Raw genomic sequence first — 23,537 nt, forward strand, 5'->3', positions numbered from 1 at the left:
GAGGAAGGAACTGAAATTTCTTTCCTCCGATTGGTCCGAATTGGATCATCGAATTTCTAGAGTTTATATATAGTACAAACTAGAGTCCCTAGAAATAAAGATAATATAATAAATAAAAATAAATAAAGAAATAATAATAAGAAATAATAATATTAATGATAATGATAGTAATAAATAATTATAATAAATGGAAATAACATGTGAAGAAAGACCGCCATAATTGTTCGATGGTTTATGGCAATAAACCGCGAAATATGAGCTTCGAATGTTTTCTTCAGGATCTAACGAGGTTACCGAATCGAGCTCGAATTTTTCGCGATGAGTGTTCATGATCATTATTCCTCGGAAAATCATACCTCCGATTACAGACGAGATGAACGGCAGGAGATGTTGATTGCCCCACCGTTAGATTTGTCGTTCAAGAAGGCCACCACGATGGATGGTATATAAATAAATTAGCAGGGATTGTCATTTTATGTTTTTTTTGTTTAATCAATACATCGTATCGAAGACATGCATTTTAATAAACTTTTGTTATTTTAAATTCTGAATTATATAAAATATTATATAAATATATATATATATAAATTATGTATTGAAAATTTTATATAAATTATATATATATATATATATATATATATATATATATATAATTTATATATTTATATAAAATTATTATATATATAATATAATTAAAAATATATATGAAATATATATATAATATATAAATTATATTTAAAAAAATATATAAACTATATATATGTATATAAAAAATGTATATATTATATTAAAAAATATATATTTTTAACGATATTTTCCTTCCAGGATTGATGAAGAAACGTGCACAGACAATACGCACAGGAAAAGCACCAGTAAGAACTTCTAAGGATCGTTATGTAACCAGTACATTATGGTTGAGTAACAATCAATTGAGCTCGATGGAAGGTCTTGAAAGTCTGGCGAGTAGAGTTCTCGATGATCCGGTGTATCTCAGCTGGTTGGATCTGTCCTTTAACGAGATTAGCGAGATCGGAGAAGACATTGAAAAGTTTATAAACTTAAAGATACTTTATTTACATGGCAATAAAGTTTCAAATATCGCGGATACTATGAGATTGAGAAAACTACAGAATCTCAGATCGTTAACATTGCACGGTAATCCAATCGAGGACGTTCCCTGCTACAGGAGTTACATCGTACATCTTCTCCCACAGCTACTTGTTCTAGACTTTTCACCAGTGATAGCAGCTGAGAAAAAAAAGGCATTACCCGTAGGATTCTTTAAGATGATACAACCTGGAGTATGAATATAAAATTTTATTTTTTTTATTTGTTGTTACATGCCTTTTTTATAACATCTCTTTCTATTTTCATATCTTTATTGCATCGTACATCGGTTGAGGTATAGCTCAGCAGACTTGTAAAAACTACAAATTAATATATTAATTTTTTCGAGAATTATGTAGATTTTCTATGCTTTGTACAAGTTCATAGAAATTTGTCAGGATGAAAAAAAAAATAGAAGTTCAATATCATTAATTATAGTTGTAAATTTTGACATAGATTTTTCATATTAACAGATTCATAAAATGTTTGAAACATTTTTTTTAATTCTTTTGTTTCACTTGATGAAATCTAATCTGTCAGTTGTGAATATTTGTTTAGAAATTATATTTACGAATAAAAAATATTTGCAAATTATATATGAATCATAAACATTGCATTATATGTGCAATTCCTATTTGCGATAATTTCATTTCATTAACCATTTTTTAATTTGAGTCTGTTAATCAACATAAACATACAAACGTGATAACATGTACGTATCTGCAATATTTCTTTTTGTTCTGATTAGTTTCTATGAACTTACATAAAATTTAAAAAACAATTTACATTATTTGATATTTTACAAAAGTTACATTATCTCACTTTCTCATAACAATTTTTAACATAAATCATGTACCCGTGAACGATGAAAATGCTGTTGACGAAAATACAATATATAATATATATTATTGGAAATAATCTGTTTCATAATGAAACAGTGTCTTTCAATGTTGTTGAAACTAATGAAATTCAAGATAATCTAGAAACTGAACGTATGTCCATTTGTTCGAAATAAAAGAATTGTGATAGAGGACTATACAAAATTCACCTTCTATTACAAATTGATTACAAATGTTTAAAGTCTTACTCTGATATTTTGTAAAATAATGCGAAATTTCCATCTATATAGTAAATCTTCAGTGACGTCTACTGCGTTTACTGCGATGTTTGCTCGATTTCTCCAAGTCTCTATCTCGGGATCGACTTCGCGATCTGTAACTTCGCGATCTTCGTGATGATTTATGGCTGCCTGATCGTCTTCGCTGGGTCTTTTTAGATTTGCTGGATCTACCGTGACTGTGACTGCGGGATCTACTCCTGCTGTGTCTTTTTCGTTTGGAATGCTTTGTCCCTTCGCCTCGCGATGGAGAAGTACTTGGAGATTTCGAACGCCTGAAAAATATCGAGACCCCATATTTATAAATATATTTTTTACAAATTGAGCAATTTTTTTACCTTTTAAACGCGATATTACTATGAAAGTGCAAATACTTAAAAACGTATAACAATATTTATCCTAACGCGTGCTGTACCTTCGATTAAATATAATTAAACAATATTTTTTATAAGATAAATATTCATTAGTAGAAAGAAAAATCTGATGGTTTGACGACCTTTCTCTAAAATTGTTTTTTCTCCGTATTTTTTTATTATACCTAGGTGATTTCGTTCTTTCGGGAGCGGCGTGAGTGCCGCTGCGGCTGATGAATCCACCCCAGGCGTTGTGATGTTTCGGCAGTGGTGGACTCGGTGTGTGTCCGTCGACATCTCCACCGCGCGCTTTGGTTCTAGCTTCTTCGTACTGACGTCGCAGCTCCTCGACACGTTTCTCCAACTGCTCGGGCCTCACGCGCGGTCGCGAATAAAGGCGCAGGATACGTCGACAAACGTCCCTGATCGACGACTCGTTGACTGTGAAGAGCGAAAACCAAGTGGGTGTTGTGGGCAGCGGCAGTTGCAATTGTCGAGCAGCGAGATAAATGCACGCGCATGCCACGGTCTCCGGTTGATAGCGCAAAAAGACGTCGGAACGTAACGAGTCGTTCATGTAATTCCAGCTCTGTTGCATCAGCGAGCGATTCTTCTCATATCCCAGCACTTGCAAATACATGACAATGATCTTATGTGGATGCTTCACATGAACGCAAAAGCCCAGTTCCTTCAACACTCTTCTCTCTGATTTGATGACCTGATTCTTTAGAGCTACGTAATTCTGATCGAGAATCACAGGTTGAATCGCTCTAAAACAAATCATTCAAATAGATTATTTTAATTGTTTTGTCTATTTGTCATATATTTTATAATTTTTATTTATATTTCATGGAATAAATATTTCTCGACCAATACTGACATTTAATAAATCTTACACAACGTTTTGACCATAATTTTAGTCCTTTTCAAGTGTACTGTTTGAAAAAAAAAAAAAAAAAAAAAAAAAAAAAAAGAAGACCACCATTGAGTCGATATGACACTGTCACTTGTTTATATTAAACTGAACAGTTTTGAAAATTAATTAAATAAAAGTCAATAGCCAGTATTAATTAAGAAATATTTATTCCTTTAATTCTTTAACTGGCAATAAAGAATCTTAATTAATAATTTATATTTTGATGTATTATAAGATCAAAAGAAACTTACTTTTGACTGGAAACCTGTTTTACATGATTGAAAACATTAATGACATCCCTGATGCGCCTGGGTGCTTCCTCGATTTTGCTAGCTAAGCATATACAACCCATTGCAGTTGTCTCCATATTGTGTCTAACTAGAGATTTGCTATAATAAAATCGTTGGAATATTACTTGCCCTGTAGCCATTGCAACCTACAACGAAAAAAGAACAGAATGATTAGATAACATTATTTTTTATGCATCTTGATGCATTTTAACAATGTTAACCCTTCGGGGACATGAGCAGAGATATTCCCATCGTTACACTTCTATTTTGCTGTGTCGACAATCCAGCGTACACGTCGCCACTCATTTGTTTACATTAGCCACCGAGATTCTGGAAAGTACATACATTTTGAGCTATTTTTGTCAGTTTATCAGTTTTAAAATCAACAATATACATAAGGTTCTGTCCGCAAAGGGTTAAAGTAATATATTGTAGTATATTTGTATACATTCAAAAATTTAAAGTAAAGTAATCTCTTTCTCTCTACCTGTCTCCATTTTCAAACATTTTATTAGAAAAACAATTATTGCGTATGTGTAATGAATTAAATTTATTATAAAATTTAAATATTTTTTTCACTATTTTATTGCTTCGATATAATTAAATTTTATTTTAAAAAGAGCATATCTAGATCTATAAAATAAACGAATACAATGAAATACACAAGTATATAATTTTATACTTAATACACATATATAAAATAATTGTATAAAAAATATATAAAGAATCGTATGAGAACGAGCAAGACAAGTCAAGAGATAAAATGAAGAGAGTACATTTTAGGGTCCTGAACTTGGCTGAAAATCTTAGGCGGAAGTAGAAAAATTACCTGGGGTAATTTCAACAGGATACCGGCCGTCTGTATGAGTTCGCATCCCAGTATTCGCAGATCCGTCTCGGTCTCGGCGTCAAGACCGTCCAGGTACGAGGGGGTCGAGTTGAGCTTCTCCTCCGGCAGGAGACAATTCTGCAAAGTCAACACGATCTTGCCGTAGAGCTTCGCGTTCGATGCGTTCGCGTTCTTTGTCGGCGCCGTGGAATTCTCCTTCGCGTTCATCTCGAGTGGATTTCGAGAAGACGGCGAGTCGAAACGCCTCGCGAGATGAGGACAAAAATATTATTATTATTAATGTATATTAATAACGTGCAAAACTCGCATCGAGACGCGACGTAACCTCAACGCGGCGAAACACGAACACGACGAGAAAAAAAAATGGCGGACTTTCCTCCAAGCACAAACGGCTACCTTCAAGTCGAATACGTTCGACTGCGCCGCTTCGAGAGTTTCGAGCGACCAATCAGAGCTGGGAGTCTTGGCGCCCTTCGTTCCGATTGGTCGATTCGAAATTTTGGAGCGCAGAGAAAAGGAATCGAACAAATCAGCCAATCACAGTGAGACAATGCTTATTGTTAGTGAAGGAACCTGTGGAAGAGGAAGGAATGAGATACAAGTGGTGGTTTTATTGAAGTGAAAAACGCGACGACGCACTTCCAAACGAATCAAGTGTTTAATATCGAGGTTGGTTACGAAATTCTTCGCGTGGTAAGCGAATCAGATATTTTTTATAATGTATCTCATATTTTTATAACTTTGAATTTTACGTTCAATTTTCGACTACGCGATAACGAAGAATAGGAATGAATAATAATTGTTGAAAAAGTTGTATTTTCGCAACAACGACGTTCCAATATTTTAGTAGAAAAATATGTGGCATTTCAGAGAAAATTCGATTTATTTTTATTCTTTTTTTAATCCTCGCATGGGCGTCTGCAGGGGGAGGGTGGCAAGAGGGGACATTTGCTCTCCCCCTAATTGAAATCAGTAAAAAAATTAAGCATTTACTCTCCTTGTGAATAAACACTAGAATTTATTTACAATTTTATTTAATATTAAAATATTAAAATAACAAAATAATAAAAAAATTAAATTTAAAAAATTATGAAAGAATAATAAAAATATATAAGAAACAAAAAAGTTTTAATCATGCCCCTCCCTGGAAAAAATCCTGTGAACGCCTATAAATCCTTATATAATAAAAATATTTAATCATATATGTCCATTTGCCACTTTCATTCTACAAATGCAAGTAACAAATGTGATGTAATGAAGCAGTAATGCAGACAAAAAATTTAAGAACGAAAGAAAAAGTTGAGATAAATAAATATAATTTACAATACATTATATACATTTAAATATTGGAGATACGTAATAAAGAGATATTATAGAGATACATAATAAAATAAAGATACAAAGAGGGAATATATATTTTTCTAAAATTTACATTAAAAAGAAATTTATTATAAAGATATATAACACAATAATTGTACAAATTATAATATACAATCGTATGTCCGTAAGATGAATTTTTTTCTCCTGTTCTGCTTTATGAATATATATACCATGTGACCACATAGATATATGAGAAAGCAAAAATAACAGAGCTCACAACAAACATTTTCATTACTCATAGTTTCAATATTATTCCCAGCAAACACAGTATATAAATGTTATATACTTAAGCATGTTACATGTAATGTATATGTTAGTTTCTAGAGTAATTTCCCACTCATAGATGTAACATTTTTAATATTACATATATTACATTGTAGTTATATTGTCATTATATCCCAAGATAGCACTGACTTATTAATACATCAATGTGCTATTTGGTATATAATATAACTACAATGTAATATATGTTATATTAAAATGTTACATCTATGAGTGGGAAATTACAACTAACATGGATGTTACATGTAACGTACACGTTATATTACCTGTTATATTGCGTTTTATTATGGCAATGTAACAATTATATATCGGTGTTTGCTGGGTTGGAATGAAAATAGGAACTGACAAAAATATTTTACAAGAAATGTTTTGTCAAAAAAGATACATTGTTTAAATCGTTTAAGATGACTTTACAGTACGGACATTTTGACTGCGTGTCAAATATAGAAACATATTCTCTTATTACGATACACATATCCTTATGTAATATGTAAAACACAAGAAACTGCACTCAGTTAACTTTCAATTTATCAAATAACAGAAATTTTAAGGGCATTATACTCCATATTATGCCCACTCATTATTTTTTATGTATAATAATAATCATAAGTATATGTACAAACCCTAAATAAAATATAATTAATATAATACAAATGCATTATGTGCAGTGGCATAACGTAACAATGATTATACAACATATAGACATTATGCATGTAACTAGTACATAGAAAACATAACATAAAAAAGTAAAAGTAAGAGAATAGTACACTTAAACGTTCTTTTTTTCCATTTTCCAAGAATATGCTATGCATACAACATTGCACATCTTTAATATTACAGTATCTGATATATGTGAAACTGTATTTGCGCATTGTATATATTTAATAACTTTTGTATCTGAGTTATACGTAATAAAAAAATTATAACAAAATATATATACATACATACAATATAATTAAATAAAAAATATGGATAATGTTTTAACATCTTAATAATTCAATCAATTATTTTAATTAAAAAAATTTGAAACTAAAAATTAATTTGATTATGCATTAATAAGTTTTGAACAAAATTGCATTGTGTGAAAAAAATATATTAAATTTGTATTAAAAGAATTAATGCAAAATATATGATATACACACACAAATACAGTTTACACAGCTTTGTTTTTACTTGGACCACTTTTGGCTTCTCGTTACCCTTCTTTGTTATAGCTGTCAATGCAACTATAACATTTGCTACTTATTAATTGAAATTATATATTATATAAACACAATTCTCTTACACAATCCAATTTCAAATGTTGAAAACGGTGACTGTAAAATATACAAGATATTCATGAAAATAAGCTGTCGTTATCAATTATTGATTGAAAATTACATTCTTGATATATGTATATATCAACGAAGAAGATTCTCAGAGAAAGACGATATGGATTCTTTCTTCCGGAATGTTACAAGCTTTATAATTTGACAAGATCAATGATGTAATCTAAAGATCGTATATTCCAGAGCATATGAAAGATTCTTTTTAAGAAACTTGAAAAAATAAGATTCTCGGTTTACACTGCTCTTTATATACTATTCTGTATACTTTGTGTATTCTATAATATATGTAGTGTAATTCTTCGTGAGATTCTCCTTTCCCACTTTGTATGTGAGTTATAATAACTGTTTGTTTGCATCCCTGTAAAAAATGATTCCACGCATCTTTCCATTCATATGGCAGTGTTTTATAGTTTATCTGTTCGCGTGTACCCTAGATTTCTGTTCCTTATATATCATCATGTTTTGTACACTGTACAATAATCAGATGTACAATGTGAATTTTTAGATTGTGAGACTTTCGGTCTGTATTAAACAACCACAGATTGCGGAAAAGGAAACTGAAAACTGTCTTTCTTCTCTTCTTCAAAGTTATAAAATTCTATATAAAACTGTCGCATCGATGACTCTTGAAACCACCGTGTCTTCATCTTCCTCGAATCGATGGAAGTTTCATTACCGAGTCTCGTTACTTTCGGTCTTCCGCTCGGTTTTCTCCTCCTTGGATTCGTCGGGGTCCTCGCTTATATTGGCGTTCAGACTCTTCAGAAAGTTCCCCAGATGTTGAGCGGCGACGGGATTGTTCTTCCACTTGTTCGAAGGAAAAACCGCCAGCAACTTGTGCATGGTATTCAACTGCTTCGCGATGTCGGCCGCCTCCGACTTCATGGCGAATTTGTTCTTGTCCTCAGACACGATCGAACCGTCGACGGACGGATTCGCGTCCGGAGTCGTCTTGGATACGTCCGTCGATGTTTCTCGATCCGTCTTGACCGAGCTCGTGCCCGAGGTACACTCCACCGTGATCGAGCTGGAGTCCGGACTATCTGGCGATTTGTTGCAGGTCGCCTCGGACGTTGCCTTCGTTGTCTTCGTTGGACTCGACGACGTCGCGTTATTGTCTCCGTGCGAACTAACATTACTGTGATTAGTACTACCCTCGTTCTTCACATTACTGTTGCCAGGAGGTGGCGATGGCGAAGCTGTCGACGAAACGATGTTAGGACTCGCTGCTTCGCGATTCTGTTGCCGCTGCGAATTGTCAGGATTGAGCGTTTCTTTCTTCGACTCGGCATTGGTGTCTCTAGGAGTCTCGTTCGTGACCTGGCTAGTGCTCTTTGCGTCTTCGTTCCGCGACAGAAGCCTGTTATTTGTACTTTCGACACCCAAGGAGAATCTCTTCTGAGCGTTCAAACGAAGAGCTTCGTCCGAGACGTGGCCTTCGTTGCTGCGAAAGGTTGCAGATTTGCTAGAGTCGCCTAGGATCGTCCGGTTGGTATTCGCATTCGCGGATTTGTCCGAAGGTTGTTGCTTGTTGATGGGAACCGCCAAAGGCGCCACGGAAGACCTCGCAGGTTTCACCGGGGCACACTGAGCGGCTAAATGACTCTTCCCCGGCGGTACGCCACTGATGCCGGGGTTAGCCAGGTTGTCGCCACCTCCGGGCGTCGTCGAGATCGCGTTGCTTTCCGTAACGGAACGCGGCGACAATTTCAGCCGCGCCGTGTCCATCTGAAACTGCTGGAGATTCGGCGCCTGATTAAGCGCGTAAAGACTCGACAGACTCGACAGACTCGGAAAGACCGATGCGATGTCAGAATTTGATCGGCTCATGACACTGAGACACGGGGCGTAAACTGGTGGACGCGACGGTGGTAGAAAATCGGTGACACGGTGAGCAGCGGGTGTCAGGGAGCCTGGAGGTGCACGATAATACCTGTGACCGCCCATCAACGTCACCACTTGGCCCTGATCGGAGATGCTACCTGGTTGCATACTATCCCTGCCTATGATCTTACTAGCCTTGTTCTGATTAAGCTTCGTCACCGGCTGAGGAATTCTCAGAGGATGTAGATCCATATTCTTTTTACCTCCGCTTAAATCTAGAATGTCCCTATTCATTTCGTGTTCCTTCTTCCGTTTGGCGGTAAACGTCGTTGTTCGTTGCTGATTCGTCGTTGCCTCGTTACGATCCATCGTCATCGAAGTTTGTTTTGTCGTCGCTCCAACTGTTGTCGCTGTTGATTTGTCCATCTTCGCTGGATTGCTCGGCATTTTCATCTGTCCAGTCTTTAGAGCCTTCAACACGCGCGGATCTACCGATCGATCGTTCAACGTGATACTAGGATTCACCTTGCCTAGCGCGACCTTCCCGCGATTGTTCTCGCCGGGATCTTTGGACTCGACAAATGGCCCGGAAACTCCCGCTGACTTGGGTGACGTCAGCGTTATGCTTAAACTCGCCGGAATATTCAGTCCATAGCCGTCTACTAGAAAATCCCTAGTATCGTTCGACAGCAACGGACTGGTGGACGCCTTCGTGTTGGATGTACGGCTCGAACTGCCGTAATCTCCCGTTATATTGCTAGTCGCTCTGCTCGTGGGTATCACGTGCTCCGCTGAAGAAGTACGCGGCAGCTTATTCGGGGAATTGTGCGGCGAAACGTTTTGCCTCTTGTTAGATTCCTGTCTCTGCGCGATCTGCGGCGACTTCCGACGCTTCAGTTCAGCGATCGGCAGACCCGGAGGGCACTTTCTCTTCACTGCTCCGGCAGGAACGATCGGCGGCGGCGGATCGCTAGAGAAGGTGTACACGTCCATCTTAGCATGATTACCGCTCGCGATATTCGCGCTATTGGGACCGATTCCCGAATTAAATGCACGCCCGTTTGCGTCGCTCATCTTCGTGTACGCTCGCGCATTATTTGCAGGCGTTCCGGAGAGATTTCGTTTTGCGACTGTGCTTATCGCGACTGTGTTTGTTGCGATACTATTGCCATTTTCGGTGTTACTCTTCTTCTTGACTTCATTGGTATCTTTCTTCGAGGATTCCTCCAGCTTATTTTTCTGAAGAGCCTTGAGCGCGTTCATCGTGGTACAAATGTCTCGAGTAATAGGTATCAGCTTGCTATCGTTTGGCATCGATGGTTCCCGGGCAGTTAATTGAAAACCCTGAAGGAATTGCTTCTTGTCCTGCTGCTCCGCCGGTTTCTTTAACGCTGTTTTTGGCACTGCACCACTGGCACTAGTGGGAGAGGTCTTTGGGCTCTCGGACGTCGAAGATCGGTCTACCGAGAAGGTTACTTTACGTCGGTGTTTCTCCAACTTGTCTGGCAATACCGGACTCGTCGACGTCGAGCTAAATTTTTCTTTGTCTCGTTGTTGTTGTTTTTGTTGTTGTTGCTGCTGCAGTTGCTGAATCAATGCGCTCGAAGACGGCGGCCCGTCTTTCTCTATTTGGCCGCAACGCAACAGAACGTCGCTGATGACTTTCGGTTTCTTCGAACTGCCATTATTTTGCGGCGGCGAGCATTGCTTCAGAGTTATCTTGACACCGTTGGAATTCACGACGCTAAATTCAGGACTAGTTGGACTCTTGACGTCTGTCACGGTAGAAGGAGTGGACGGGTTCTTCAATACTTCGTATTTTCCGTCCGGATGCTTCATTATCTTAATCGGACTCTTTATCTGCTTACTCGAGTCATTACACGTCGTCGTCGTTGTCGTCGTCGTCGTCATTATCGTTGACGTCGTCATCGTCGTTGACGTCGTCATCGCCGTTGACGTGGTCATCGCCGTTGACGTGGTCATCGCCGTTGACGTGGTCATCGCCGTTGACGTGGTCATCGCCGTTGACGTCATCGCCGTTGATGTCGTCATCGTCGTCAGCGAAGACACATTCGACGTGGTCAATATCGTCGTCGTCGCGCTCGTCGTTGTTAACGTCGACGACGTGGGCGTCGTGGACGTCGTCATGGTTTTGTTTGCCTCGTTTTTCTTCTCTATCACTGTTGGCTTGCGATCTACGGCTGTAGTTATCTTATTATTTGCAATGCTATCCGAATTTTTCGCCAGAGACGTCGTCCTATCGCTATCGTTCACAGATTTAGCCTCTGATTTAGAGGATTCCTGAATCTGATCAATGGGATTACTGTTTATATCGCTGCTATTCGGAATGTCATTCGGTGGCACACAGTCCCGAGCTCCCAGTCCTGGAGTCGAGGGTCTTTGGTGCAGCGGTGCCTCGAGTCTCTGCTCCTGCGCCACTAAATAGAAAAATCTCATCGGTGCAATCTGCAAGAAAGACACTAATTTAAGTCACACACACAAGGGTCTTCTTATATTAATATATATATATATATATATATTTAGATTATATTATTTATATAAAGATATAAGATGACGTCAAAATTTTATTAGATGATCATCTATATAAGTTTATTTAGGTAACAACAAACCCTGTATATATATAATATTTATATATAGAATAAAAAATAACACTTACAAATCACAAATTTGATTGCAATTTCGCTTCCACGACTAAATTACATATAATTTAATAATTATATCGCGAAGCAAGAGATAAAATAAAGGCAACAAGAGATAATACGTACTCTTTTCCACGCGTAAATATAAGCGACGTCCATGAGGGTCCAGTTTTCGGGGAGGGTCGCGCGTCGATGACAGATCTCGATGTTGTATCTTGTTACGTCGACGCTGTATTTCATTGATATAAACTTTTTCAGGTGCGCGATAGTCACGAGAGCCGGACACTGCAAGTATCTTCTGCTGCTGCCGTTGTGATTACTGTTATTGGTATTGTCACCGCTGTTAATGTTATTGGAGTTGTTCGTGTCCACGTCATTGGTACTTGTCAGTATATCCAGCGGATCCGCTTCTGGCGGTAAGTATTCTAAGCTCAAGCTCACTACATCCTCCGGATTGAATATCAATCGTCCGCTCACATCTTCACCGCGTTGTTCCGGCGTTGTTAGATTTGCTAATTATTATAAAATTCAGGTGTAATATTCAAATATCGTTTAAGACTCTAAGATCTACTATTATAAACTATATTGAACTGACAATGAAACGACATCAGAGAAAAATTGTACGAGTTCTTTTCTTGATATATGTAGAAATGAATCAGTTTTACTATATGAAAAAAAATCACATAATTTTTCTTGTTTATAATATTATATTTAATAAGAGAAAGGCTCTAAGAGTCAAAAATCTATGAGATAAATTGATCAATTACCGTGCTCAGGATGCTTCTTGTAAAAATCTCTTCTTTTTAACATTTCTCTATGATATAATCCGGGTACCAGCTTATACACGATCTCTTGTAACGTCTTATCGGCTCTGCAAAACAATTACAATCATAAATAATCTAGAAAACAATAATCATCGAAATAATAAAAGATGTATATGCTTTTCTATGTAGAATGCATCGCATAGGAATATTCATTTCACCATTTTGAAATCAATATTTCATTTTCTTAAATATAAAAAAATTATATATTTTTTAAATATTACATAATTACAATTTTTTATTTTATTATTTATTTATTATTTTTCAATCTTATAACCGAATATCTCTTAACAGAGATTAAAAATTTATTTTTTTTCCAATCAATCAGTTTATTATTACTGTAAAAGTGGGGAAAAATGAACGATGTAAATTGCTGCATAAATGACTCGAACAACTGCGATTACATACTTGATATTTGGCTTCGCTTTATTGAGCACATGTTTGCACGACGGGCACTGCGCTGAAGTGTTGAGGTGTTTTAAAATGCAACTTCTGCAAACTGAATAGCAAAAAAATGCAACACATTAGTTTACCGGTGTGTATTGAACGACCGATAAAAAATCTAAATCACACAAATTCTGACTTTTACTCACATGAGTGCAAACACTCCACCACAGTTGTGGCATCTATGAGGTAGCCTCGGCACAGTAGACAGATCAGATGTTGATTAATATCACGTAAGAGCATCCTTTTGCCGTTGCAAGCCATTTCTTCGTCGTGAATTGCACAATACTAAGTCTGTAAAGAGAAGTACAGTCATTTTCAAGTTATCAATTCTAGACTTTAGGATTCAATTATCAATTACTATTATCGATTACTATTATCAACTTTTAAGTAATTGAAGACAACCATAAAAAATTTTACGGTACTTTTCGATTCTCAAAAATGCTACAATAATGCAATTATGAAGAAAAAATTAGCTACTATAACTAATAAAGTTTAATTGTCCCTATATTACACATGAAATTTAGTTATCATGTCTAAATTTTAGATATGATAGCTAATGTTTTTTAGATTTTTAGCTATAGTATTCCCCGTTAAACTATAGCTAAAAAATATTAATTACCATAGTTAAAATTTAGATATGATAATTAAATTTTAGATTGTAATATATGGACAACTAAAATTTAGCTATATGGCTTTTTCCATGTACTATTATATGTATATAAATAAATTTTATATGCTATCTAATATATATTTTGAATGAATTATATATAATATAAAATGTCTTGAATATCTCATGTTAAAAGTATACCATAAAAATTATTTATAGAAAAATATTATTTCGCTAATAAAATAACAATGAAACCACGAATCTCAAAGTGTAAAAAACAGTTTTTAAAAATTTATAATTGAAAAAAATATTTTGTATAATCAATAGTTTGATGAAGAGAAACGTTAACATTTTCACACACAGACACACAAACACACAAGAAATTTCAAATATTTATTATAATTTTTAATAGGTTTTAATAAAATATATTTATATTATTTTTTTCCATTTAATTTAAATTTATCATAAAGGTTTCGTCTCATATTTTGCAAACATCGTGTGTATAAAAGAAACTATTGTATCGAACTGTCGATACAAAGTATTATATTATACATAATTGCAAAATTAAAAAAAAAAAAATAAATAAATACGAAATACATAAAAATAGTTTTTTGAGACGGTGTGACTTTAAATAAAAGTGTATTTACAAAAAATATGCAATTATACAGTATATATATATATATATAGTTTCTCGTAAAAAGACAGTATTTTTTAGGTGTCCTTTAACACAAATTGTCCGTATTTTAGCAACAATTATAATATTTGACCGATACCAAAAAAATGATGACATGTGTCATATGTACGTATATAGTTGAACTTTTCGTAGGTTTCTCAGGTAGCTCTCTCTGCCTGCGATCCTCCGTTACACCCGTTGTTGTATCCCCTCCATACGGGCTCAAAAGCCCGCCTGTAGGTATACGGGTACATTCCCCGTCTCTGTTTAGAGAGAATCGTCCTTTCCGTTTTTCCGCTCGCCCGGCGGTGCGGTTAAACCGCCAAACGTCCCTTGCAACGTGGTGTATATATTTTGCGTGTGTGCACGCTCTCGAATATATACCTGCCGGTATTGATCGAATATCGCAGTATTTTACGGCCCGACGAGAGATAAGTTCTGGAGTCGCCTCGTTATTTATGTTTTTACGGAGAAAAAACGGTTTTTACTCCAATTTCTTTGCTTTTCTCAGTCTCACATGTACACAGTTTGGGAGCACCACAAAACTGACCGGAACTTTGAACAGGATGCACGCTGTGCACCGTCATAAACGTACGTGTAACACGTGTTTTCGGCCATTAGATTCCGCCATTTATATATGGTATTCGCGTATCCTTTTTCTCTGCGTAGGGAAAAAACGTTGCTAATGCGACTCCCATTTTTTCCGTTCCGAATTAATCTTGAAAAGAAAATCCCGGGAGGATGGGGATGAAAAAGTTTTGCCGAGCCTCTCCTCCCTCTTCCGAGGGAGAGAGAGAGAGAGAGAGAGAGAGAGAGAATTGAATTGGGCTAAAAAAAGAAATGTCATATAGGGTGGAAACGAAAAAGCGCGATGCTTTTTACGGGATATTTTATTCAAAAATATATATAATATGAATAAAAATTTTAAATATATAATAGAAATGTTATTTTTCTGTTCATTTCTCTCTCTCGTATGATTATATAGATTTGAAGCGTTTAATTTATTCTTGATTATTTCAACAAGATGATGTATCTTTGATTTTATTACTTAATTTTCTGAGATAATATAGGAACCGCGATGAAAGAAAATTTTTGGCAAAATGATATGATTCATATAGAATTTGTTGCAAATAAGGCCGAGATATTCCATTGATAAACAATAATTATAAGTAGGAAATTGTTTTAATATTTCATATACTTTTTACAGCGCGATATTTTTATTTTATAATAAAAATTGTCTCTCCTATAAATTCGATTCAATATTTTCGATTATTTAACTCTGTTGCTGCGCAACACGTGTCGCAAAGATAGATGCAAATTTTTCAAGAATATTTATATTTTTCTTACACGGTAAAAAACATTTCGTATTTCTGTTGAAATTATCTTGTGTAGAAATTTTTGTGTTAAAATTTTAACATACTCTTATGTTAATATAACATATTGTCGTTATGTTATTTTGACATTTGTCTGTTGAGTTAATATTCACTATTTTTAAGTGTTAAAACAACACAATTAAATGAAAATGTACGAATTTTTGCTTATATTATATTTTTTTGTGTTATTTTTTCACATATTACGTGTGTTATTTAATTACATAATTGTTTTCTGTTAAATTAACATTAAAATTAGAGTGGATAAATTGGGACATGTAAAATGTGTTAAATTTAACACAATTTTTTTTACTGTGTACATGTCGAATTATGAAATTGTCAAATTCTCCATAAGACTGTCACTTTTCATTTTGATATTAAATATATATTTGTGTATGCAATTAAATGTTCGTATATATCAAGAGTTTAACAAGACTCGAAAAAGAGTAAAAGATTCACTTAAAAGAAATTGTTTATTAGTTTAGTTTTTGCATTTACAACTAGATTTAATATTTGTATTATAGACGTACTTTTTTTTATCTCTGATGCAACCACCTGAAACGATTCTTTGTATATACGCGTACATATATATATATATAAAATCTACAAAATTCTCTAAAAATAATTTGAATTGACTTTTACCCAATTCCATTACTGATTTCAATTAAACGGTATTGCTACGGAAAAACATATATTTTTTTTCATATATACATGAGAGGAAAATAGGCGAAAAGTAATCTTTCGAATTCAATCAGCGGTAACCGCGACCGACAATCGCCACACCATGTTTCTCTTATCAAACTCGAAATAAATCACAGATAATAGATTATACATCTGCGGAGCAACGACGATGTATACTATGCGAATGAAGATATTGGGAATAATCCACTCACGATCATTAGCTTTGCGCGGCGTGTTTCTATCTCCATCTCGTTATCTACTCGAATTATTTAATCTGCGAAACGCGTTCCTTAGGTACCGCGTTCTGTGATGTCTAGCGTATTATGTCTATTTATATCGGACTTTGCTCCGAGAAAGCGAAGATGAAATTCTCGGCGCACGGATCTCGAAAGATCTCTTCAAATCTTGTCCTACACATAATATATTTTAAATTAATGCAATTTGATTATAATTTAATTTAATTTGATGATTTAGTTTAATTAATATCATTAAAATAATTTCATTAATAATTCATTTTAATAATAATTGTCATTTATTTTGTTCAACAGTTATATTAATATATGTACATAAAAATAACTGATTAAATCTTAATACCTATATTTTAATCTGAAATATATTATTTGATTAATGCAACTGATTAAAATCATATAAATGACATAATAATATAACAGAAAATTTTTTTGATACTTAATATCAATTAACTGAGAACTGTAAGTTCAACAAAACAACGATATCTTATAGAATCTATTACTCAATTAATTTTATAGACGGTTGTTGAAGGAGGGAAGCAAAGTTTGCGGATTAAAGACGCAAGCCTGATTGACGTCGTCAATCGAGATTATCATCGACATGTGTTTTGACACGGAAATTAGCACGCGATACAAGATATTCCTCACGCATAGTGTCATTACACAATAAGAAAATTTGTTTTACTGTTAAGAAAGGTCCTCGTTAAAATGTTTGTGTTATATATTTATACATTTGTGTGTTAATTTAACATATTGCTATTTGTGTTAATTGAACTTAAATGTTAAATTATTAAAACAACTGAAAAAAGATGTAAAAATAACACACTGCATCTATTTTTTATTTTACACAATAAATATGTTGTTTGATTAGTGACAAGATTTATTTGTGTGTGTTAAAATTTACAGACAAAAATGTTGATTTTTTATTTTATAATATAAGTGAGAATGATAAAATCTAAAATTAACATATTTTTAGTTAATTTGTACATGAAAACTATGTTAATTTTACACAAAATTCATTTTAAATTACTTGAAGTTTTGCACTTATTTTGCGTTAAAATATTAACACAATATTTGTATCTCCATTTAACATATCCATATTATGTTAAATTAATACAATAAAAAAATTTCTGTGTACCATTTGGGACATCCGTTTGTGATATCTGTTAAATTTAACATCAATTTTTCAACTGTGTACACTTCGTATAAAAAGTCGCACAAAATTTAATGCCTAAGGCGGTCTTTCAGTGAAGAGAGAATTCCTTTCGGAAGTCTCGGACAATGCATGCGTGTGTCGCAGCTTCCTCTTTATTTCCCGTGAGATTTCTCACACTTCTATCGGAATTCCATGTCTATGTAAGCAAGATGTAGATTATAGTTCGTTCAGAGATATTCTTCTTTATACAAAAAATTATGTACATATTTTTATTATTTTTTTTTATAGAAAAATTATATTTATAATATACTTTGCACATTTTTTCTTGTATTCATTGAATATTTCTCGAATTAACATTTTTATTTATTGAAAATATATAATATTTGTCTAAAGGCATCAAGAATTATTTTTTTATATTATAACATGATAATTTGTGAGATTCGGAGGTAACATTTAAGTTTTCATACTTTGCAAGTGGATTTTATCATGTCAAATATTCCTATGACAATATTTTCAATCAATTTAATTACGACAAAGAAAAAAAAAGAAACTGTGTATACGTATAATGTTTTGATTCACTGAACAAAAATTATTTACTTACTCAAATAAATATTTATTTCAATACCTTTTTATACATCATTTATTTGAAACCAATAATATAGATTTGCCGTAAAAAAAACATTTATGACATAAGAAATCTTTTTTCAAAACAGATAAATATTGTTTCAAACAAACGTGTATTAAATGGAACTATTTAAATAAATATTTATTCGAATTCGATAGTTTTTTCTTTTCAGTGCAACTATATACGATGTGTCAGACACACGCAAACGACCGTAATAAGTAAATCTCAATTTCAATTCTCGAAATGGAAAAATAAAAAATAAAAAAAGGAAAACGGTCGCATACAATTGAAAAATTTTAGTTAAAAATAAATATCACATGTTACAAATGGTCCACAGAAATTTTTGTGTTAATTTAACATAATATAGATATGTTAAATGGAAACACAAATACTGTGTTAATATTATATTTTAACGCAAAATAAGTGCAAAACTTCAAGTAATTTAAAATAAATTTTGTGTAAAATTAACATAGTTTTCATGTACAAATTAACTAAAAATATGTTAATTTTAGATTTTATCATCTCCACTTATATTATAAAATAAAAAATGAACATTTTTGCCTGTCAATTTTAACAGATAAATCTTGTCACTAATAAAACAGAACATATTTATTGTGTAAAATTAAACATAGATGCAGTGTGTTATTTTTACATCTTTTTCAGTTGTTTTAATAATTTAAGTTCAATTAACACAACAGCAATATGTTAAATTAACACACGAATGTGTTAAATATTTAATACAAATTTCCACGGGGACCCTGTTTTTAAGTAAACACAAATTTTCCTACTGTGCAGACAACCGTAATAAGCAATGTTTACTGTTATCTAAATAAAATTATATAGATGATCATCTAGATAAAACTTTGGCGTCATTTTATTTTTATATAGATAATAAAAAAAATATATATATATATATATATATATATGTATCTATATCTGTATCTTACATGAAAAAAGTATTATATTTACTAAATTATCTAGAATAATTTTCAGATAATTTTGATTTAGAATCATAGCACATAAAAATTAAATAGTAGAACTTAAGCAGTAAGCGATAAAAATTTATAAATAATTTTTTATTACTGTGTTTACATAAGCAGTCTTAAAAATTATCTAGATAAATCGCCATATAATTTTCTCTTTTATCTAGATATATTTAAAACAAAATCATCTTCATCTTATATCTAAGAAGAATTTACATATTTTTATCTCATCTTATCTAGCTGATTTTAAAATCATAGCACAACGCTATGGTATAATAAGTAATCTTCAATTTCAATTCTCGTAATGGAAAAATAAAAAAAGGAAAACGACATCGCAGACTGCTCGTGAAATATCGTCACGACATTAGACGACGCCTAACACTTGCGAAAAGCAAAGGGCGACCCTGCCAGACCGTCGTTCGCAGTCACTTAGCGACCAGAGGAGAGACACAGAGAGACCGCGAGAAGCGGACGGACATCGAGGGAGCGACCTGGCTTTTCCGTTATTAAGGGTGAGCAGGAAAGAACGATTGGCTTTTTGTAAGAAACTCCCCTTTCTTCTGCCGTTCAATACGCGATCACATAAACGGGAGATCGAAAGTCGACTACGCGGGTTTCAAGGATCGAGCTAAGCCGTCGCTCTCGCTAATGAAAGGACATTGCATAGCGCCGAATGTAGCAATTTAGTAATTGTAATTAAGTAAGGGAGACTGCTTGTAAGACGGCGAGAAATCTTGACGAAAACTTTTTCAAGTCTCCCAGTATCGCAAATGCGTTTTGCCTCGTATATATGTATATAATAAAAAGCATATTTTTTTCCTCCTCTTCACAGAGAGACTTTTCTCTGATTTATCCTGAAAATTATGATGGAAAATTATGTGGGACAATATTATAAGATTTTTCTTTTATTAAAATATTTACCACAATAAAAAATGAATATCTTCCACAATAAAGATATATAATACTTATTCGATAAATTTTAGTAAACTTTATTATGTACATATTAATATTTTTTTATTGTGGTAAATATTAATCAGAGAAACTCTTATAAAATTCTTTGATATTGTATTACGATTACCACGATTTTCAGGGTAATTTCTAAGAGAAAATGCACTCCGTGTGTGATTACATTGTTAAGGAAATTGATATTTTTATCTGTCTGTAACGAAAAGCTCCTCCGTGAAAGAAGCATTCATGCATTATTTTTCCTTTTATTCAAACGTCACATTCAAAACATGCAAACGCGGCTCAGATTCAGATCATACAGAATACTATGACAACTTTCAATTTTTGACGGCAAATCTTCTGCAATCTTTTTTTCAAATTTACAGTGTAATATATCTAGCATTTTCAACAATTTTGTCTTTTGCAATTTGCATGCAATTTGCGGTTTCATATACTATAAAAAAGACATCTGAATTCCAAAACAGAAAAATCTTTTTTAACAGATTCTAAAAATTTTAAACTTTTTACAATCTTTTTCTTTTATTTTGCATCTGTATATAAAAGATTCATAAATAGAAAGAATATATATATATATATTAAGAAATTGTTTTATTTACAAAAAAGAAAATAATTTAGATATTTTGACAAGGAAAACATGATTTGTTTGAAGATGTAACGCACAAAATCTGAAAGATTTAAGGCTTCTCTGTAAGTGATAAATTTAAATACACATTTCTCTTATCACTTTGCATGCATATAAACTTTTGAGAAACTATCTAGTGTCCAGCCTCGACATAACGCATTAAATATACAATTGTCATTTATTTTTTAGATTATCTAATTGTAAGGTAATAAGACAAATTCTATTGATATTTTAAATCTAAATTTTAAATTTTGTTTTTTTATGTATATTTTTAATTTGTAATAATAGAATATAGAATATTTTAAATTTTTCGAAAAACAGCTGATATTTAAACTGTATGTATATTTTAATTTAGAAAGTTTCAAATATTTGCAAGAGAGAAAATGTGATCAATATATTGCAATTGCATGAAGAGTAAAGCATAACTTCGATTAATGTTATTAATCATTAAATAATATTAATTAATAATTAATAATAATAATAATAATAATAATGAATTATTAAATAATGTACATATACACACATATTTCTGCAATTATCTATATTTCTCCTTGCATCAGTATAATAATAGTAAAAGAGTAAAGGGAATTAATTCGATTTTCCTCTAATTTTTTCCAGAAATACTTCTGTTCGCGCAGTAAATAAATATGAAACCGCAATATATGCATCGCAAACGCATTTATATCTCAAATGTCGTAATCGACAGTTCGGACTGTTAAATGCAGGCATCCCGATGCTTATTCCAATATATTTGCCTACCGACGGACGAATCCCATGCGATTCCGAGGACGGAACCGAGTGCGGAACGAGAAAACGCATAAATGCAAGTATGTGTGTTGAAAGGAGAAATATACGAGAGAGAAAGACAGAGAAAAGGGGGGGGGACAGAGAGAGAGAGAGAGAGAGAGTGAGACAACCCCCTCTCCCCTCCTGGAAGGCGAGGGAGGGAAGAAAGGGGAGAAAGAGAGAACCGTCCGTCCACCTCGTCGCTCCATCTCACGGATACAAATGCAAACTTTCTCTGTATATGTGTGTATATAGGATTTATTTTGTACATGTATGTATGTATACGCTTAAATATATATATACATATATATATATATATATATATATGTGTGTGTGTGTGTGTGTGTATATACTTACGTGCGGGCATGCGAGCCGCGGTGACGACGAGCAACGCGACGTATTCCCCGGTCGAGGATTTCGGAGCAAGAGAGCGGAGTCTACGCGCGCGCGCGCGCGCGTAGATCACACAGCGGCGACGCGTCTTTCGCGCGACAGACACACGGCGTACAGTGGCGACGAGGTGCCTGCCACTCTTGGCCTCCTACAGGGGGGTCCTAAAACGACGACGACCTCGTCGTCGTCGTCTCGAGACTTCACGTTCTCTCTCTCCCTCGCCCTTCTCCGCCCGAGTTCTGTCTTTGTGCGGGGCAGCCAGTCGTCTTCTAGTACTACTATTATTACTACTACTACTACTAGTATTATTATTCCTGTTATTACTACTACTACTAACTACTACTATGGCGATGATGTCGCGTGGTATGGCGCGATCGCGCGTCATTCCCGATCAGGACGATTCTCCTCCATGTTCGCCTTGATCGAGCCTCGTGGAGAAACGAGGGCGAGGAAAAATCTCGAAGGGACTCTTTCTTTTTTCGTGGAAAAAGGTTTCGCGAGGACGAGAAACTACGGAGCAGGGCGGTCACAGAATTACACGGGTGCCGGCGAGCAGCGCCGCGTGGCGCACTCGCGAACTATACGCACGGCGAAGCCTCCCGACGCGGGACACGGATATGACCGAGGACGGAGAACGCGCGCGCAACGATCACGTACCACCGACGGCGACGTCCCATGCCGAACTAAACGTAGAAACGTAGAGAAAACGGGATATGCCCTTTCCCCCGTCGCTCTCTCTTTCTCTCTCTCTCTCTTTTTGCCCCTTCCTCTCGGTCCCTTCGCAGCGCTTCTCCCTCTCTGCCTCCTCGTCGTCGACATCATTCGTCTTTCTTTCTCTCTCTCTCTCTCTCTCTTTTGTCCTTCAGATGCAACTAGGGATAGGCACTTTATGCTTTGAGCGAAATGCATAATGTGTCAAAAATTGTTTAATATAATATAAAGTCCCTAACAGCACACATATTCCGAAGACGTTCGGAGAACATCCTGAGGATGTTCGAATGTCCTCTGGATATCCTCTGATATCTTTCAGATATGTTGCGCTATAGGGAATA

The 23,537-nt window shown here is 34.3% G+C and overlaps 3 protein-coding genes and 1 long non-coding RNA gene across 9 annotated transcripts in view; 2 read left to right on the forward strand and 2 right to left on the reverse strand.

Annotated features, from left to right (window-relative positions):
- The first annotated feature begins 127 nt into the window (after positions 1–127).
- LOC114944705 (leucine-rich repeat-containing protein 51) lies at positions 128–1,964 on the forward strand. Its single transcript, XM_029320777.2, has 2 exons — positions 128–442; positions 826–1,964. Exons 1-2 carry the CDS (start codon positions 319–321, stop codon positions 1,305–1,307), a joined length of 606 nt encoding a protein of 201 aa, XP_029176610.2. The 5' UTR covers positions 128–318; the 3' UTR covers positions 1,308–1,964.
- LOC114944640 (cyclin-L1) lies at positions 1,303–5,007 on the reverse strand. 3 transcript variants are annotated; one of them, XM_085484302.1, is made up of 5 exons: positions 4,613–4,679; positions 4,042–4,113; positions 3,745–3,929; positions 2,763–3,347; positions 1,303–2,499 (listed from the first exon to the last, which is right to left on the reverse strand). In XM_085484302.1, the coding sequence occupies exons 2-5, from the start codon at positions 4,087–4,089 to the stop codon at positions 2,244–2,246; spliced, it is 1,074 nt and encodes a 357-aa protein (XP_085340428.1). In that variant the 5' UTR covers positions 4,090–4,113; positions 4,613–4,679; the 3' UTR covers positions 1,303–2,243. The 3 variants fall into 3 exon arrangements, with proteins under 3 accessions (XP_085340428.1, XP_029176500.2, XP_085340429.1); XM_029320667.2 differs by lacking the exon at positions 4,042–4,113 and having other exon boundaries at positions 4,613–5,007; XM_085484303.1 differs by lacking the exon at positions 4,613–4,679 and having other exon boundaries at positions 4,005–4,105.
- Positions 5,008–5,126: 119 nt separating this feature from the next.
- The window catches only part of LOC114944880 (uncharacterized), a 33,714-nt gene continuing 15,303 nt past the window's right edge, over positions 5,127–23,537 (forward strand). For 2 of the 3 annotated variants that reach the window (XR_014925084.1, XR_003822317.2), the window contains exons 1-2: positions 5,127–5,326; positions 12,366–12,523. This is a non-coding gene — a long non-coding RNA (uncharacterized LOC114944880). Of the gene's footprint in view, positions 5,327–12,365; positions 12,524–20,040; positions 20,598–23,537 lie in introns of those variants that run through there. The other variant, XR_003822305.2, reaches the window with a different exon arrangement.
- On the reverse strand, positions 6,061–23,155 carry LOC114944793 (uncharacterized). 2 transcript variants are annotated; one of them, XM_085484381.1, is made up of 6 exons: positions 22,823–23,155; positions 13,522–13,666; positions 13,337–13,427; positions 12,875–12,978; positions 12,234–12,619; positions 6,061–11,913 (listed from the first exon to the last, which is right to left on the reverse strand). In XM_085484381.1, the coding sequence occupies exons 2-6, from the start codon at positions 13,634–13,636 to the stop codon at positions 8,296–8,298; spliced, it is 4,314 nt and encodes a 1,437-aa protein (XP_085340507.1). In that variant the 5' UTR covers positions 13,637–13,666; positions 22,823–23,155; the 3' UTR covers positions 6,061–8,295. The 2 variants fall into 2 exon arrangements, with proteins under 2 accessions (XP_085340507.1, XP_029176704.2); XM_029320871.2 differs by having other exon boundaries at positions 22,450–23,155.

This window comes from Nylanderia fulva, unplaced genomic scaffold (genome assembly GCF_048542155.1).
Source record: "Nylanderia fulva isolate GAGA-0341 unplaced genomic scaffold, ASM4854215v1 Scaffold3, whole genome shotgun sequence".
In the NCBI taxonomy this organism is placed as follows: Eukaryota; Metazoa; Arthropoda; class Insecta; order Hymenoptera; family Formicidae; genus Nylanderia; species Nylanderia fulva.

Bases quoted from the DNA above. Each gene is read 5' to 3' on its own strand.
- LOC114944793 (XM_085484381.1), bottom strand. From the start codon at position 13,636: ATGGCTTGCAACGGCAAAAGGATGCTCTTACGTGATATTAATCAACAT. The intron at 13,428-13,521 runs GTGAGTAAAAGT...TTTGCTATTCAG, and splicing joins GGTGGAGTGTTTGCACTCAT to TTTGCAGAAGTTGCATTTTA. The intron at 11,914-12,233 runs GTACGTATTATC...TCTTTCTTGCAG, and splicing joins ATATTTACGCGTGGAAAAGA to ATTGCACCGATGAGATTTTT.
- LOC114944640 (XM_029320667.2), bottom strand. From the start codon at position 4,840: ATGAACGCGAAGGAGAATTCCACGGCGCCGACAAAGAACGCGAACGCA. The intron at 3,930-4,612 runs GTAATTTTTCTA...TTTTCGTTGTAG, and splicing joins TCCTGTTGAAATTACCCCAG to GTTGCAATGGCTACAGGGCA. The intron at 2,500-2,762 runs GTATAATAAAAA...GATATTTTTCAG, and splicing joins GAAAGAACGAAATCACCTAG to GCGTTCGAAATCTCCAAGTA.
- LOC114944705 (XM_029320777.2), top strand. From the start codon at position 319: ATGAGTGTTCATGATCATTATTCCTCGGAAAATCATACCTCCGATTAC. The intron at 443-825 runs GTATATAAATAA...TTTTCCTTCCAG, and splicing joins GAAGGCCACCACGATGGATG to GATTGATGAAGAAACGTGCA.